This window comes from Astatotilapia calliptera, chromosome 18 (genome assembly GCF_964374335.1).
Source record: "Astatotilapia calliptera chromosome 18, fAstCal68.1, whole genome shotgun sequence".
Classification (NCBI taxonomy): domain Eukaryota; kingdom Metazoa; phylum Chordata; class Actinopteri; order Cichliformes; family Cichlidae; genus Astatotilapia; species Astatotilapia calliptera.
The window spans coordinates 8,898,374-8,914,496 of record NC_137439.1 but is presented as its reverse complement, the minus strand read 5'-3'; the positions used below and the strand labels follow the sequence as shown (position 1 = coordinate 8,914,496).

The 16,123-nt window shown below is 38.2% G+C and overlaps 1 protein-coding gene across 3 annotated transcripts in view; it reads left to right on the top strand.

Annotated features, from left to right (window-relative positions):
- The window catches only part of LOC113011241 (zinc finger E-box-binding homeobox 1-like), a 75,302-nt gene extending 69,713 nt beyond the window's left edge, over positions 1-5,589 (top strand). For all 3 annotated transcript variants that reach the window (XM_026150686.2, XM_080293274.1, XM_026150687.2), the window contains exons 7-8: positions 1,763-1,940; positions 3,549-5,589. In XM_026150686.2, coding sequence (XP_026006471.2) covers positions 1,763-1,940; positions 3,549-4,255 — 885 coding nt within the window. In that variant the 3' untranslated portion in view covers positions 4,256-5,589. The remainder of the gene's footprint in view (positions 1-1,762; positions 1,941-3,548) is intronic.
- Positions 5,590-16,123: the final 10,534 nt, after the last annotated feature.

Below are 16,123 nucleotides of genomic sequence, written 5' to 3'. Positions count from 1 at the left end.
CTATACATAAGTCTTAATTACAAAAAAACCCAAAAACACTGAAGTGGAAGAGGTATAAAAACCTTGTTGTTGCAGCTTGCAGTTTTTATTGGTTAGTTAGTTCTTCAAATTTCTATACGACTTTCCCAGGGCCTAACTTGACACTGCACTATTTGTTTTATGTAACTAAAATTTTCCCCTTTAACTGGAAATTTAAGAAAAGGAGAAAATTCTCACTTTTGACCAGTCCAGAATTGATTATTGCAATGACTATTTCTTTTTTTAATCAAGTTTCTTTGCCGGGAGTGAGGGTTGTTTCCTTTTACACTGAAACAAACTACTTACAAACTAAGCATCTATAGATTACTGGAAAGACTAACATGCTACCTTTAGGTGCATTTTGCTGTGGAAAGTACCAGAGTTAACCCAAAATAAAAAGCATCCTGTTAGTGTCAGTCCTTCAACACAAAAAAACTGAAGAAATGTGCGTCAAGAGAAATAGAAAATTCCAAAAGCCTGAGACATGCTGAGTTCAGCAGTCAAAGTGAGAATCGGTAGTCAAGCCACAAAGCAGTCATAAAAGTCTGCAAGAAGCCATTATATGCTATATAAGAAACGGCAACAAACATTAGTTACTTGAGCTGGAGCCAGTCAGAGTCAGAATGTACCAGACATCGTTAGCATTGCGGTTGCCACTTACGATGACCTGAAGTCATTATTTTACCAGTAATGACTCATTAGTTTTTAGGTAATTCTCTGATTCCATTAACTTGAACTGTTCATATCTACTTCACCAATACCATTAGCTCAGTTTCAATCGATGGCAGTAGCCCCGTGAACTCATTAAACATTTCAATAACATCCTGTCCTCGTTACATGTGATGACTTTGTAGAACACCCAAACTGCCTTTGAGTAATACGATATCCTCAAACCAAATTTACTTAAACATGAAACCTCGTGTCTGTGGAGCTGCTGATAGAAACCATCTGGACAGTGCACCGCAGCATGAATTTCATCAGTAGATGTGGGTCGAACTATCCAGTTCAGTTCAGTTTTATTTATATAGCACCAAATCACAACAGCAGTCGCTTCAAGGCACTTTATTTTGTAACGTAAAGACGCTAATATAATAGAGAGAAAATGTCCAAAATCAAACGACCCCCTGTGAGTGAGCACATGGCAACAGTGGAGGGGATAAACTCCCTTTTAAGAGGAAAAATCTCCAACAGAACCACGCTCAGGGCCAAGCAGCCATTGACTTAAATTAGCAAAGGGGAGACAGCTCAGTTAATCCAGCATTAGTTAATCTATATCTTTAAACCTTAATGATTATCCAGATGATTGAGTTAGGGGGGGACGAGTTCTTATGAAGGGAAAAACTATCCAAAGAGCTCAAATACGAGGCTGTTATATGTGCAGGGCTGTAAACATGCATTTTAAATGTGAGTCTTAAGGTATCGACTTGCTTTTGTAGCCAGCCTATAGTGTCACCTAGAGGATTTTTTATGTTTGCACTCGGGTCTTAGCTTCACATTTCCACCCATGATTGTTGCTGCTTAATTCTCAGTAAGTTAGAGTATTCACACTAGGAGAATTATCTACCTCTAAAGTGAAGAGCTTCACTGCAGGCTCTCAGGAAAACATTTTCAAGAACAACTCAGTCAAAGAATGAGCTCTTCACATACCTGTCACACAATATTTATGGTGAAATTGCTTTCCTGAAGGGAAGGATGGGAGAGTAAATAATGTGACTCCGACATACTGTAATTCTGTTTACAACAGGAGAAGCGTTTGGAGAGCAGCTCTGAGGGTGTTTCCACAGTGGAGGAGCAGAACGACTCAGATTCAGCCGTGGCGATGAAGAAGCGGCGGCTAGAAAATGGCGTCTACCCCTGTGATCTTTGTTCCAAGGTCTTCCAGAAGGGCAGCTCCCTGCTCAGGCACAAATATGAACACACAGGTACGTCTTGTTTAAGTGAATTTTTCAGCTTTAGTCTATTAAGCAGGATTTCTGTTACTTCTCAAAAGAGTTCTACTTTTGAAGGCTGTGTTTTTACGTGTGACATCATCCCTCGTTAACTACGCGGTACTCTGAGACTTTTATGGGACACCTGGCCTGTAAATGTCCCAGTTGTCATCAGTGCTTATAGACACGTAACTCGTGCGGTGAATTAAAAAGGATATTTTCCTAGTAGCTCCAGGTAGCATCATATTGGCAGTGGTTTTATTCAAATCTGTTAGCGGTTATCTTTACTCTGCACTACTGTGTTTTGGTTCAGCCTTGACATCCACTTTAAAAAAAGGAAAGAAAAGAGAAAGAAAGAAAACATCCTTATTCTTCAAATTTGCCGTACTCTTATAACATATGAGCTTTGTTAGTGAGATTTTCTTTTGGCAGGGGATGTTAAAAACTATTAAATGCTATACTCTAAAGACACTTTAAAGTCTGTTTCATAAAAGCCTCTGATAATGTGTGGCTTTGATCATTTTGTATGGGTATGTCAGCAATTACTTTTCCAGGTGCTGAGAGTTCTGAATACTTAAAACAAACATTGGCTCCCAAGCTTTTTTTGCTTTTTAACAATTTAAACTTCTGATTCCCTGATTTGAGCAAATTAAAAATATATATATATATATTTGTGTAATTCTCCCAATGGATTGTAAAGTATCAGGTTATTTTTTCATAGTTAATTGTTTTGCCTTTAGGCGTTTTGTTGTATTTCCAAAATGTTTTTGCTAGAACAAACTCTGATATTTAGTATAATATGGCTCCCAATGAAGAAATGCTAGAAATATTCACATTTTTGGAACTGGCGCTAGTAAATCTTAAAGTTAAACATTCAGTTGTTTGGGAAATAAAGCAGCAGTTTCTGTCTGTTTTTAATTTAAAGGTACAATGCATATAATTAACATGAGCCCTTAGGTTCATCATGTAAATGAACTAGATTTAGTCATGCATGTTAATCTTTATCTGTAGTGCATCTGGAGATTGATGGCAGTGACAGCCACTGCCAGCAGCTGTCTGCTTCCCTCACTGCAGAGTACCTTTAATGCATCTGGGTTTGTGTTAAAGAGACCTGTGATTCGGCTGCAGTCTTATTTACCTGTCCAGTGTAAACCTCAGGCCTGCACTGCTGCTGGTACAAGGACAGTGAAGTGGACAAACAAACTTGTGTGAAATCTTTATTGTTATATTCATGCTGACAAAGAGACCGATGTTTAGCTACGGTAACAAATCTCTATTCTGTATCACCTAATTATTATAGTTACAAACGCATTCATTTATTTATGCTATTTTAATTATATTTATGTAATATTTGAATTGTTCAAACCTGCTTATGTTTATTTGAATGAACACGCAAGCTTGATTGATGGCAGGGCATGTTTATTTATATAGTGCATTTCATTACAAGTATAAAAGCGTGCCACAGGCAGTGAAACAACAAAATAATAAATAATAATAAAACAAATCAAACCAAAATAAGGAACACTTGCTTTGAATATTTTTTTCTATACTTTTCTATACTAAGCACAGTTCCTCTCTAACTCACTCTGGTTTCATCTGCAGGAAAACGACCCCATGAGTGCAACGTCTGCAAGAAGGCTTTCAAACACAAACACCACCTGATCGAACACTCGAGGCTGCACTCCGGTGAGAAACCTTACCAGTGCGACAAGTGCGGGAAGCGTTTCTCTCACTCAGGCTCGTACTCCCAGCATATGAATCACCGCTACTCCTATTGCAAGAAGGACGGGCCAAACTCGGGCTCCGGCTCGGGGCCACCCAGGGATCAGTCAGAGCTCGGCAGCCCAAGCGGCAGACTGCAGTCAGACAGCCGGACCACGACCCCGCCCTCCCAAATGGACTCAGACGAGAGGGAGAGTGAGGAAGAGGAAGACGAGGCCATCTGCATGGACGACATACGGGTGGTGCAGGTGGACGACGGCGAGTGCGAGATCTACGAGGGTAACTTTGACGACGATGATGAGGAGGAAGAGGGAGAGGAATTAGCAGAGGAAGAGGCGACAGCAGAAGAAGAAGAGACTGAAAAAGAGAAGGAGCAGGAGGAGTTTGCCTGTGACGTAGTAGAAGTGGAGCTGGGAGATGACCACGTGGAGGACGCCGAGATGGAGGAAAGAACCGAAGAAAAGGAGGAATCAGCAAGTGTGGATGCAGAGAAAGCGGCAGACTGTGAAGTCAATACAGACAGCAGCATCAGGGACGGGACAGGAAACACCGAAACAACAGAGGAAGCGGTGACAGACACCAAATGAAGGAAGAATATTCTTCGGGACAGTTTGAGTGTGTCGGTTATTGAAGTCGGGTAATCTTAGACAAAAACCACATCTTGCCATCAGAAGAAAGTCACGGCAGTTGCCTGATCTTAACGGTCCACTACTGTGTACAAAAACCCAGGTGTGCCTGAACTTGAAAAAAGAAAAAAAGAAATAGAAAAAAAGAAAAAACGTGACTTTTTCTTTGTGAAAATGAAATATCAGTGTTTAAAATTGTTTATAGAAGTACAGATTTTAAAGTAGAACTCACCCATCAACTCATTAGACTTGTTACTGAGACATCCCAGGTTGCTTTGTTGTTTCTTTTCATTCAATCAGTGTTAACTAATCGTGTTCTTGTTTGAAAACCTTTTAACCTTTAAAGATGAGAAAGATTTCTATACCTTTTTATTGCCAATGAAGTTTCCTAAAATCAGTATTTTATTGAGTTCTACGAACAAAAACCTCTGCACTACAGTATTCCTGGTTTACCTATGGATACATGCCTCATGCATTGTATGCCCTTCAGTGTTATATATGTACACTAGCTAGCGAAATGTTGTTTGTGTTAGTGTTACTCTTTGCTAGCTAGCATTACTGTTGATTTCAGTTTGACTGTTAGCCTTAAGGAAAACAAAGTATTCTTGGGGAGGGTTGGGGGGTGGGATGGGGAGTCCGGGATGAGAATGCGGCTTCTGTACGCCATAACCAAATTTGTCCTATCAGGGAAGGCAGAGTCACAACCTCAAAGCCAGCATGGCGCGCCTTTGTTTTGCTGCTCAGCACTGCCCGAACGGGTGGAGTCTCCAGGTGAAGACATAAAAGCAGACTCCGACCTCGTGGCTCGGCTGTGGATCCAAAACAGACGCGCCTGTTCTTACCAAGCTTCTCCTTATTTTGGTTGACTTTAGTTCTCAGCGAGTGTTTCAGTATTATCGGCTTATATATGAAGTCAAACTGTACGTGAAGGATCGGGGCTTTTTTTCCTGCTCCACCCCAATGCCTCCAGCCTTATGCAAGACCTGTGTGCTGTTAAAAGTGCCATTGAACAGTGTTATTATTTTTTTTCCTCACACATGTAGCCAGTATTATGTCCCTCTGTTACTTACACAGGAGCCATGTTGACTAATGTTTGTTGACTTGCACAGAACAGCAGATTTGTCACAGCAACAAAGAAGGACACTTGAGAAACAGTATTTGGGCTGTTTTGTCTGTAAAAAGACAGACCCCTTGTCCAAATAGCCCACTTGGGGGTGACGTCTTGTTTTATTTTATCTGCCAAACTAAAAGCTAGAATTATTTAGTTTACAATGATTGTTTTTCAAAAAGACAAGTTAAAGCCAGAGAATGTTTAGCACTTTTCTATCAGTAAATTAAATCTACAGGCATGTCTAAAAGTTCTGCTTTTGTTCCTGGTACTTAAAATTGCATATTTGCTCTTGACTAAAACTTTTTTGTTATGAATTACTAACTCATCAGTATCCAATGGCTGCAGCTTGTAGGTCCAAAGTCTGAGGTTTAGAGCAATGTTTTTAAAATGCCTTCTAATGTAAGATAATCAGTTTCCAACTTTCGAACTGCATAAATCCAAATTTTTAAGAACCCCTCAACACTCAAACTCAGTAATGTGCCTCACCAGGTCGGCTCAGGAAGAGATAAACCAGACCAAACCCACAAAAGTTTAAAGTATAAAACAATGATAGAGAGACTCAGTAAGTTAGTCTCACTTGTGCACTTATTATTTTCAGATGACGATTAAAAGAAACAAATTCATTGTGGCAAGCTGTCCCGCACTTGAGGTAACAAGCGTTAGTGAATGTGGTCTCTGTTGAAGAGTTTTGCTTTGGTTTTACCAGACAGTGTTTATAGTATTAATCTGTTTTACTTTTTTTTGTTTTAAAACTATGTCCTCTGTATGTTTTTGTCAACAATGGCAGTATTAGAACCCTTTCCACAGATTAAAAAAAATATACCTGTTTAGTTTTTAGAAGACTTTTTTATATTTATGTGTCTTATTTTTATATTTTCTTTTATGGTTATTTATTACACATTGTAGTGTACATTACTGTAGTTTGAATTGATACAATAATATATTTTAGTATGAAAAATAATCTCGAGACAAACAAAAAAAAAAAAATCCCAAAATGTGGTTCTGGGAAATGAAGTTTGTTTTAACAAAAAATGAAAAAAAGAAAGACATTAAAGGAAAAAAACCCTAAAAATATAAAACATGTATTCTGTAAACTTGACTTCTGTTTTAAGCTAAAAAGAAAAAGAAAAAAAAAAACAGGAATGAAGTGACAAATAGAAACTGTTACATGTGCATCCGCTCTTTGCGTCGTTATAAAGCTACTGAATTCTAAAACTTTTTAAAAGCATGAGTCGTCGCCGTTTAAATGAAGGATCTTGTTATGAAGACGTTACTCCTCCCCTTTTTAAATTTCTTTTTATTTTGAAGCCAAATTTCCAACGTCCCGTCACCCTGTTTTCCGTTCTGTGCCAACTTGTTCCATTGTACTGTTGAAGGCTGCATATTGTTTGTCCTCTCCGCACCCTTTGTAAATCCACTGTCTTTTTGTATTGTTTTTATTTTAGGTTTGCTCCATTTCTATGACTCCCCATCACAATAAAATGTAAGACAGCAATTCAAACTGACTGGATTGTTTTGTTAGTCATCTGATGGAAATTTTCTGTAAGGTCGTTTCCTCAGGTTTCAAGTAACACCGGAGGTCTTTCCATCTATAAATATATCAAAAAAAGAAAAAAAAAATGCAAAGTGCAAATATTTCTATGAATATTTATATAAATATATGAATATAAGTCGTGTGTTTATCAAGCAGCTACTGAGATGATCTGAACAGTAAAAGAGACAGACTTCCCTCATAATGATGAAAAAGAAAACTTTTTTTTCATGTACATTAAAAGGTGAGAATTTAATATTTCAGTATATCAGTGTTATTCAAACTTTTTTTGTAGAATATGAATCAAAATAAGGGACTGAACACATAAGCTCAGCAGAAAAGTCTGCTGAAGCATTAAGATAAGACAAGAAAGCCCTTTTCCCATAGACTTTGAACGGAAATGTTTTTTTGCAGCCACATCTATCGCCATCTGCTGGCCTTCAGATAGGATGCAGGTTCAAGGCTTCTGACCTGGAAGCTTCATCCATATTGTAATACTGTATAGTAGAGGCACAAAATCATGCCTGATATATTTTGAGGAATGATATGAGTGGGAAAAGTCCAAAAATGACACTCCATTACTTTATGTATGCAAGAGGACTTAAAGCTACTTAAATCTTCTTTTACACGCATGTTATCAATCCACATCAGAGTTTATAGTTCAGCTGCAAGAACTCAATCAACTCATTACAGACTCAGGTATCTAACGACTTGATAGACAGTAAAATGCTGAGCATACGAATAATCTTGGAGTAAAGAAGACATTCAGAATTTATTCACATACCGCTGTAATCAATCACATGTAACTGGGATAATAAGTAAGCCACTTATACAAGTGTGGATGCTTTAAACGTCACTGTCATCTAACCTAAAAGTGGTAGTAGAAGACATCCTGTAACTTTTGAATCGAGCTATCTGCAAAGAGATGTTTTAATGTATAATGTATGTAAAACAAAAAAAGTAATGTAATAGTTTTTGGCACCGATTCAAAACAGAGTAAAATACTAAAAATGAGAGAGTTTTTTCCGTTTTGTTTGGATATCCTAAATCTAAATGAAGACGTATCACCAGGTGGCGCTGTGAGACCAGGAAACATTTTTACAATGCCAGAAAGCCCACAGGGCTGCAGACCACAATATCTCCTGAGATCAGCCATTCATAAACTATTGAGTTATGAGCCATTATTATTAAAAATCATCATGTGTCCTTTGAGTGGTAAGAAGAATTGCAATCTATGAGTATGAATCCATGCAATCTAGCAATTATCTTACTCACCCATGAGCAAATGACAGATTATATGCATGGCTGGTTCCAGCTTTAATGTGCAATTAGAGGGGAAATATGCAGTGGGGATTATGAGGACGCAAAGCAACAAAAAGAGTTTTCTAACAGCATTTTGAAAGCTTGAAGAGGATGATTAGACAGCATATAAGCAGCTGTTATTAGACAAACCTCCCCCAGTATCCAGGTTATTATGAAAATAAACACTAATAATAGACTTTTACTCCAAGTGTGCACTTTTAGTTATAAATGGAGTTAATCAAGCTTTTATAAATATTCGTGACACAGCCGATTGTTGCTCTTACCGTTGTTCAGTTGCTGTGTGGATCATGAGGGGAGTCAAAACTAAGCAGCAGTTGTTCTATATTCAGAGTCCATTTTTTGTAGGAACTAGTGATTTCACATCAGACATGACATAACAACAGAGAGGGGGGGGGGGGGGGGTGCAAGATGGAAGTTGATGTGGTGAAGCAACCTTGTGATTAAATCTGATGCTTGCTTTTTGCTTTGTGGGGTTTTTTTTGTAAGCTTGTTTGCAAATGGAAACATAATCAGCCTGACATATAGACGAGTTTCCTGGGTTTGGGTTGTTGTCAGGATTTGGAAACACATACAGTGTTTACATACACATACATACACATACCTTATTATTACCAAGGATTTCAGCAGTTTAGTGAACCAGAGGTTTGATTTGGTACCCTATGCCAGGGGTGTCTAATCCAGGCCTCAAAGGCCAGTGTCCTGCAGGTTTTAGACGTGTCCTCGATCCAACACAGCTGATTTAAATGGCTAAATTACCTCCTCAAAATGTTTTGCAGTTCTTCAGAGGCCTGGTAATGAACTAATTATTTGATTCAGGTGTGTTGACCCAGGGTGAGATCTAACACCTGCAGGACACCGGCCCTTGACACCCCTGTCCTATTTCTCTTTCTTTGTGCTCATTAATGCCACTTTAATGCATGTCTGATTTAGTTTAATTAATTTTTATTAAGACTTTGCCTTTTTTGTTGTTGTTGTTGTTTCTTCTTCAATCATTTTGTATCTCTGGTTTTATTCATTTCCAACAGTTAGCATGAAGCATTTCAGATCTCTCTGAAGCCGTTTTTCATCCTTTTGTGGTTATTTTCCTCAGTTTTTTGTTGATTCACACCTTTTCTTTTTTAGGTTGTTTGTGCATTAGCATCACTTTTTTAGCGTGTCTGTGTGTGTTTCTCTCTTTGGTTAAGTCCATCACTTTTTGTCTTTGTAGTTTTGCATCTTGTTGTGGTTATTTTATGTCACTTTTGGTTGCTTTCTGCAATTTTATAAACATTTTGAAATGTCTTTACAAGCCCAAATTCAGATAAGCGGCACACATCCATCCACCAATCACAGAAGGCATTTTGTATTTGTCAGAGGTAACAGCTGCCGTTACATTAAATTACAACCAGTAGGTGGCAGTAGAGGACTTGCCTGCCGTGGTTGGTTTATAGTTCTGGTTTGTTAAAAATCAGTGAGGGCAATAGCGGAACAAAAGCTAAAATGTTTTTCATCTTAAGGGAAAATTGCTGCCTTAGAGGTCAATGAGGTAAGCCTGATACTTGTATATGTTTAATCTCATGTCAGACTGAGCCTTTTAGCTCCTATTAGGATAGATGAGTATTAAATCTTGAGGGCTAAAAATTATTTAAATTTTTTGTGCAACAATCTTCTTCTTCCTCACTCTACTTCCACCAGGCTGTTTATTTTAAAACCAAACAAAATGTTTACTGATATCTTTTTTTCATGTGTGCACACCTTTCTTCAGTGTTGCTTTGTCACATGCAGACAGATATATAGATATATATATATATATAGATATATATATATATATATATATATAGATATATATATATATATAGATATATATATATAGATATATATATATATATAGATATATATATAGATATATATATTTTCCAATTTTTATCAACAAGCACTGAAAATAACGAGAATCCTATTTAAAACTCTTGAGTCACTCCTCATTTCTTTGGATTTTGCTCTAAAAACAGACTTTAAGTTATCATGGGCTATAGTTTAATTGAATGATGAATGTTTATTAAGCTGCTTAACAATTTTACTTTTAGCAAACCATAAAAGAGCCACTTAAGAGATGACCCAGTGTTGTGTCCACAGATAATGCAACACTGTTAACATACAGCTTAGCAAAAAAAACCAAAAAACAATTCTAATTATGTCTTTAGGCGCTGCTACTTGCAGCCTGCCACCAAAACATCCAATATATTCCCATTTCTTTGGCTGAATCTGCAACAAATGCCAAAGATAACAGTTTGACAGGCATGAAATAATATATTTGCACAAACAAGGTGATTCCCAGCTATTAGCTGAAAATGTGTCATCTCTCAGAATGATGTGCAGTGTATCCCTCTAAAAAAAAAAGAAGAAGAAACCAAACAAGTGAAGGAAAAAGGAAGAAATGGTGGCTCTAAAAACTCCCTACAATCGATGAAGATTACCTGAGAGTCATGTCCCAAAGTAACAAGACGAAATAAAAGCAAATTCCTGACAAATCCATCTCCAGTTTATCCATCTGCTGTTCACTGAAGCTTCTTCAGAAATGTCTCAGTGGAAGAGTGGCTGTCAAAAAGCCACTCTTCAGGAAGGGAAACTGGGGAGAAAAGGCTGAGGTATGCCAGATTACACAAGAACTGGACTGATTTTCAGTAATTAATCCAAATTTAAAATGTTTGATCAGATTCTCATCAATGTTTATGTAGGAGATCAGGAGAGAGGTACAACAGTGAGGGTCTACAGTCACTGGTAAAACACAGTGGAGTCTCAAAGTCATGGTTTGGAGCGGTGTTGCCTGTGATGTTGGGGAAAATGTATGTGATTCTGAAAGTAGAAAAGCTTTGTCAGATTTTGATCGACCATGCAATACCATCTGAAAAATGTCTGACTGATAACTGCTTTACTTTTAAGCATGCCAATGATCTCAGACACACTGTGAAAAGGCATAGTTAGATACAAAAACACACAATGGAACACTATCAGTCATGGATTGGCCTCCCCAAAGCCCAGATTTCGACATAATTGAAGCAGTGTGGGATCATTTTGACAGAGAACAGAACAAAAGAAGGCCAACATTCAAAGAAGAGCTTTGAATATCCTTCAACAAGCCTAATGCACTATTCTTGAAGACTACTTGGATAAATTGCAAGAAAGCTTGCCTAAGAGAGCTCAGGCTGAGTTGAAGAATAAAGGCGATCATACCAAATACTCACTTTCATCCTTTTACAAATTGTTTTTGTCTTATATGTATTGTATTTCCATGAATGTTTCCATATGTTTTAAATAAATTGCTGCACATCTGCACATATTTTCCATTTTCTTAGCAAAATATTAGGTAATTAATGACTTTAGCGCAGTATTGTGTGTGTGTATATATATATATATATATATATATATATATATATATATATATATATATATATATATATATATTAGGGGTGCAACAATATTCGTATCGATATTGAACCGTTCGATACAGTGCTTTCGGTTCGGTACGCATATGTATCGAACAATACAACATTTGTAATTTCTTTTATCAATTTTCCTTCTGACGATGCTGTCTGTGTTGAGCGCTCAGTGAATCTGTGTTCGACTACTCCGCCTAGGCTGCACTGTCCAGCGCAGATCCACTGAGCGCTCAACACAGACAGCATAGTCAGAAGGAAGAGCGCAGGGCACCTCCCCCACCCTCATTCAGATCTGGCGTTTGGAATTATTTTGGTTTTCATGTGACGTATGACCCTGAAGGTAAGCGAGTCATGGACTAAAGTAAAACAGTATGTTGGATGTGCCACGCAATGCTCAATTACATTGGTGTGAACTAGTGTGCTAGCGCAGTTAGCTCGTTAACGTGTTGGCCGTCTAGCCCCATGCACGGGGCGATCGGCGGTAGCTCGTTAACGGAGATTTGCCGTGTTGTGGCGTTAAGGTCATTTCAACGAGATTAACCTGAAAGCACTAGTGGGAACACAACGAATATGACTGCACATTTACGCCGACATCATCCTAGTGCAAAGACAAGTGGAAGCAGACAAAAAAAAGCAAGCATGCTACTAACTTTAGCCGAGTCATTTAGACAGCTGTTAGCACATGATTCTCCTTATGCTGCTGAGAATATAGCCCAGAAGAAGCGGATAGTATAGCTTTTATTTTGGAAAGAGCCATCTCTCTGTAATAAACTCTCTTTTCCAAAGATGAGTGATTCCTCAATCAGATACAGGGCTTGCAATATCGCTAGCCCAACGTCCCGGAGCTAGCGATTTTTTCAGTCGGGCTACCAAAATCTATCTCTGCCCTGCCCGTCGGGCTATTGTAGGAAAAATATATGTCAATGCTTTTGCATTCTTTCAGAAATGTAGCTGGGTAATTATGTCATTGGCATCGGTGAGCCACTGTCAATATGTGACATATTGAAGTCGCGTTTGAATTTGCGCTTGTTTTTTTGCTTTCACTTTGCAATCGTGTGAACTGTGTATAGAGAGCGACAGTACTGATCTGTGAGTGATGATAATTTGTGCACCAATTCCTCTGACATAGTCTTATTAATCGTTAGCTTACTATGCAAACATGACAAGTGAAATCTCCCGCAGCTTAAACATGTGAGAGGTTGATCGCGCAGAGAATCGCTGAGCTTATGTGAGTGCGTGTGTAAAAGCATTTCAGTTCTGCTGAGCCAAATAAGACAGGTCAGGGTGAAGAAGTGACAGCCAAAGAAAAGCTTACCACAAAACGGAGAAGTTATGACAAATCAGACTATAAGGCAAAAAGAAAGTGCAGCTTTATGGTTTCATGGACAAAAGAATTTCTGTGGCTGCGATATGATGAGCTAAATAACCAGGGCTGCACATAAGTGGTCCGCAGGTGCGCATTCGCTGTCAAAATAAAAAACACGCACAAGGGTTAGGGTTAAATTTAAAAACTGTACTTTTGAGTTAAAATATATATTTATAATTTTAATAAATGACAAATTAAAAAGGCATGAACATTTTTTTGTATCGAAAAAATATCGAACCGTGACACCAAAGTATCGAACCGAACCGAACCGAACCGTGAATTTTGTGTATCGTTGCACCCCTGTGTGTGTGTTACCTCTTGAGATGCGTCTTTGCCATCACCTTCTTACTCAGGAGGTCTGACTTTAGGTCCCGAGTGATTAAATGCCAGCAGCTTTTATGCTGGCTTAATGTTAGAGAATACCAAATGAAGCCAGTTCTGGTTAATATCACATAAAGGTAAAACATTTGGGGTCGTTATTGTGGTATGTGTTGTTAGTAGCTTGTATGGTTACCATCAGCATAATGTTTACTTGTATGAAAACACACAACCACTGAACAAAGTATAAACACAGTTTTAGCATTTGTAACAAGCTGCTTGAAAGTCAAATGAAAATTCATAAAGTTTTGATTTTTTTGTGCACAGACCTCTGCTGCCAGAGACATGTTGCCCCTGAGCAATATGGTAGTGATATCATTGCAGTGACGAGCATCGACCAGTGTGCTATCTACGTGTTTATCACTGAGGGAAGAAGATCAAAATGCACTCACGGCCCAAAAACTAATGTTCCCTGCTGCACGTCTACACTGCAAATGAAATTTCTGAATGTCTTGACCCTGTAAGGTATTCTGTGAAATTTCAATTTTTATTCATAGAAAATGTGGTTGGCAGGCAAAAAGTAAAAGTTAAGTTTAGGAAAAAAAAAAAAAAAGGGTGAGCCGAGAGTGCAGTGCTTCAGTACGCATGCGCGATCGCTAATAGTTTTTAATTAGCTCTCCTTCAACTTTGTGCTCTTAGAACTGAATTATGCTTGTGTATTGGACGCTGCTGTGCAGGTCCACCACATACTGTAATAAATAATCAGATATTTTAATGGGATAATGGTGACATACAACTGTAGGTTACTCAGCGCTTTAAGCGTCGTTGAATATCGATAATCTATGAAGTGAAAGAGATTAATTTGTCTTCGGGCATTTGTTGTGCAGTAAGTAACACATCTCTTCTCACACAGATGTTCAGCAGCAACAACATATTCAGCTCATCTACAAACCAAACGAGTCGGTGGCTGCCGGAGCGCAACAAAGCCCAAACAACGTCAGAGCTGTAATAACCGGTAGTAATTAAAGCTCATTTCACGCTGCTGCAGTTTGTGATGCTGCGCACACCGGGCTATTTGTCAAAATTAGCTCAAAAGCAGAGAAGCACATCACACCTGTCAATCAATGAGCAACCTTTCTGGCTACCCTGATGCTGACGAAGGCTGTGGTGCTGAAATAAGTTGATGACTGATGGAGCTGTTTTTTAATGACAAACCTGACGCACTCCACTTTAAAAACACTCCACCTTGAGAATTAAATCCACGAAGAATACAGGAACTATTAAAAGATTAAAGGAAAAATACAAGTGCAGGCGCGTTTCCAGCATTTCCAACCTCTTCTTCAGTTACTTTCTCAAAAAAAGATCAGTAGCATGTGCTGAATACAGGAACTTCATTTAGCGGACTGCATGCTCAGTGCTTTCATGATTGAACAGCTGGGAACTTTAAGCTTAATGTTTTAGTCTTTGAGTTGGTCATGATCGGTACTCTAAACAACTGTTAAATGTGTAAAAATGAATGGGATCAGGCAATTTCCTGCACTGATGCGAATAAAACCAGAGCTTATAGCTGTTCTATAGAAATTAAAACTCTTATTTTGTCCTTGTGTTTTCATTTCAATACAAAACCATAATTGCTCCAACCAATCCATAAAAATGGAAAATTGGAATTTTAACAGAACGACAGTGAAGAGATCGTGCATTCCAGAGCAGCTGCTTTTCGTTTCAGTCATTCTTTTCATTTAACAAAAAAATGAAAAGGAAGATACTATATTTTTGTCACCATCAGAAATCCTGTTATTCAGCTTTTAACTCTTGTTATAATACAAACTGCAATAAAGACTTGATGGATGATTGATGAAGTGAAATATGACTAATTGCTGCATGGCTTTCAAATGAAAGTCTTTAAATTGGTGAAATTATTCACGGTGATGAATGCAGATGCGGTTTCAGTCTCGGGAGGTGACGGCAGACAGATGGAGGAGAATCCATCAGAAGTAAATGAAAGCTATTCATGTGGCAAGCTCATATGAGTGGGAGATCTGCAACCTTTATGTTTCTTACAATATAATACATAACGGGGGGAGGCTTAAAAAAAGGCGAAAGCTTGAAATTCGCGGAGTACATACTCTACATCTCATCATTTTGCGTTCATTTATGTTCAGAGCAGTCTCTCGCCCACAGCTCAGTGTTGGAAATGTGTCATTTTCTTTTCAGCTTTTGAGGGCGTCATTGGAACTGTGAAGATTTGCAGCCATTTGAATTGGATTAGATTATATGCAGCACAGAATAACAAAAATGTCCTTTTTTGCAGTGTATTGGCGCATCAATGGTGGTAACAGTGGTCATTTGTAGTTTGTTTTAAATTCATAAATAAATAAGTCTACATTTAACAACAATTTTTGAATATTAAGGTCAACCGGTCCATATTCACCCTGTGCTTGCTTGGGTTCTTTAGGTACAGTAGAAAAACCTCCTTGTTAGGTTAACTGGTGAGTCTAACTTGGTAGTAGGCGTGTTAGCCCTGTGACAGACTGGTAACAAATCAAGAACCCGCCTCTTGTCCTATTACAGCTTGGATGGGCTCCAGGATGAGTTTAGAATTTTTAAAGAAGCGGTTCTTGTGCCTTCTATCGTACATTTATCAGCGTTAACATCTAAAAAGGCAAGTTCAAAATGCAGTTTTGATCCAAATTTCCAATAAAACCAGAGGTTCGTTGCCTTTTAAACCTGCAATCTTTCAGCTTAACCCCACATGCTTCTTTTA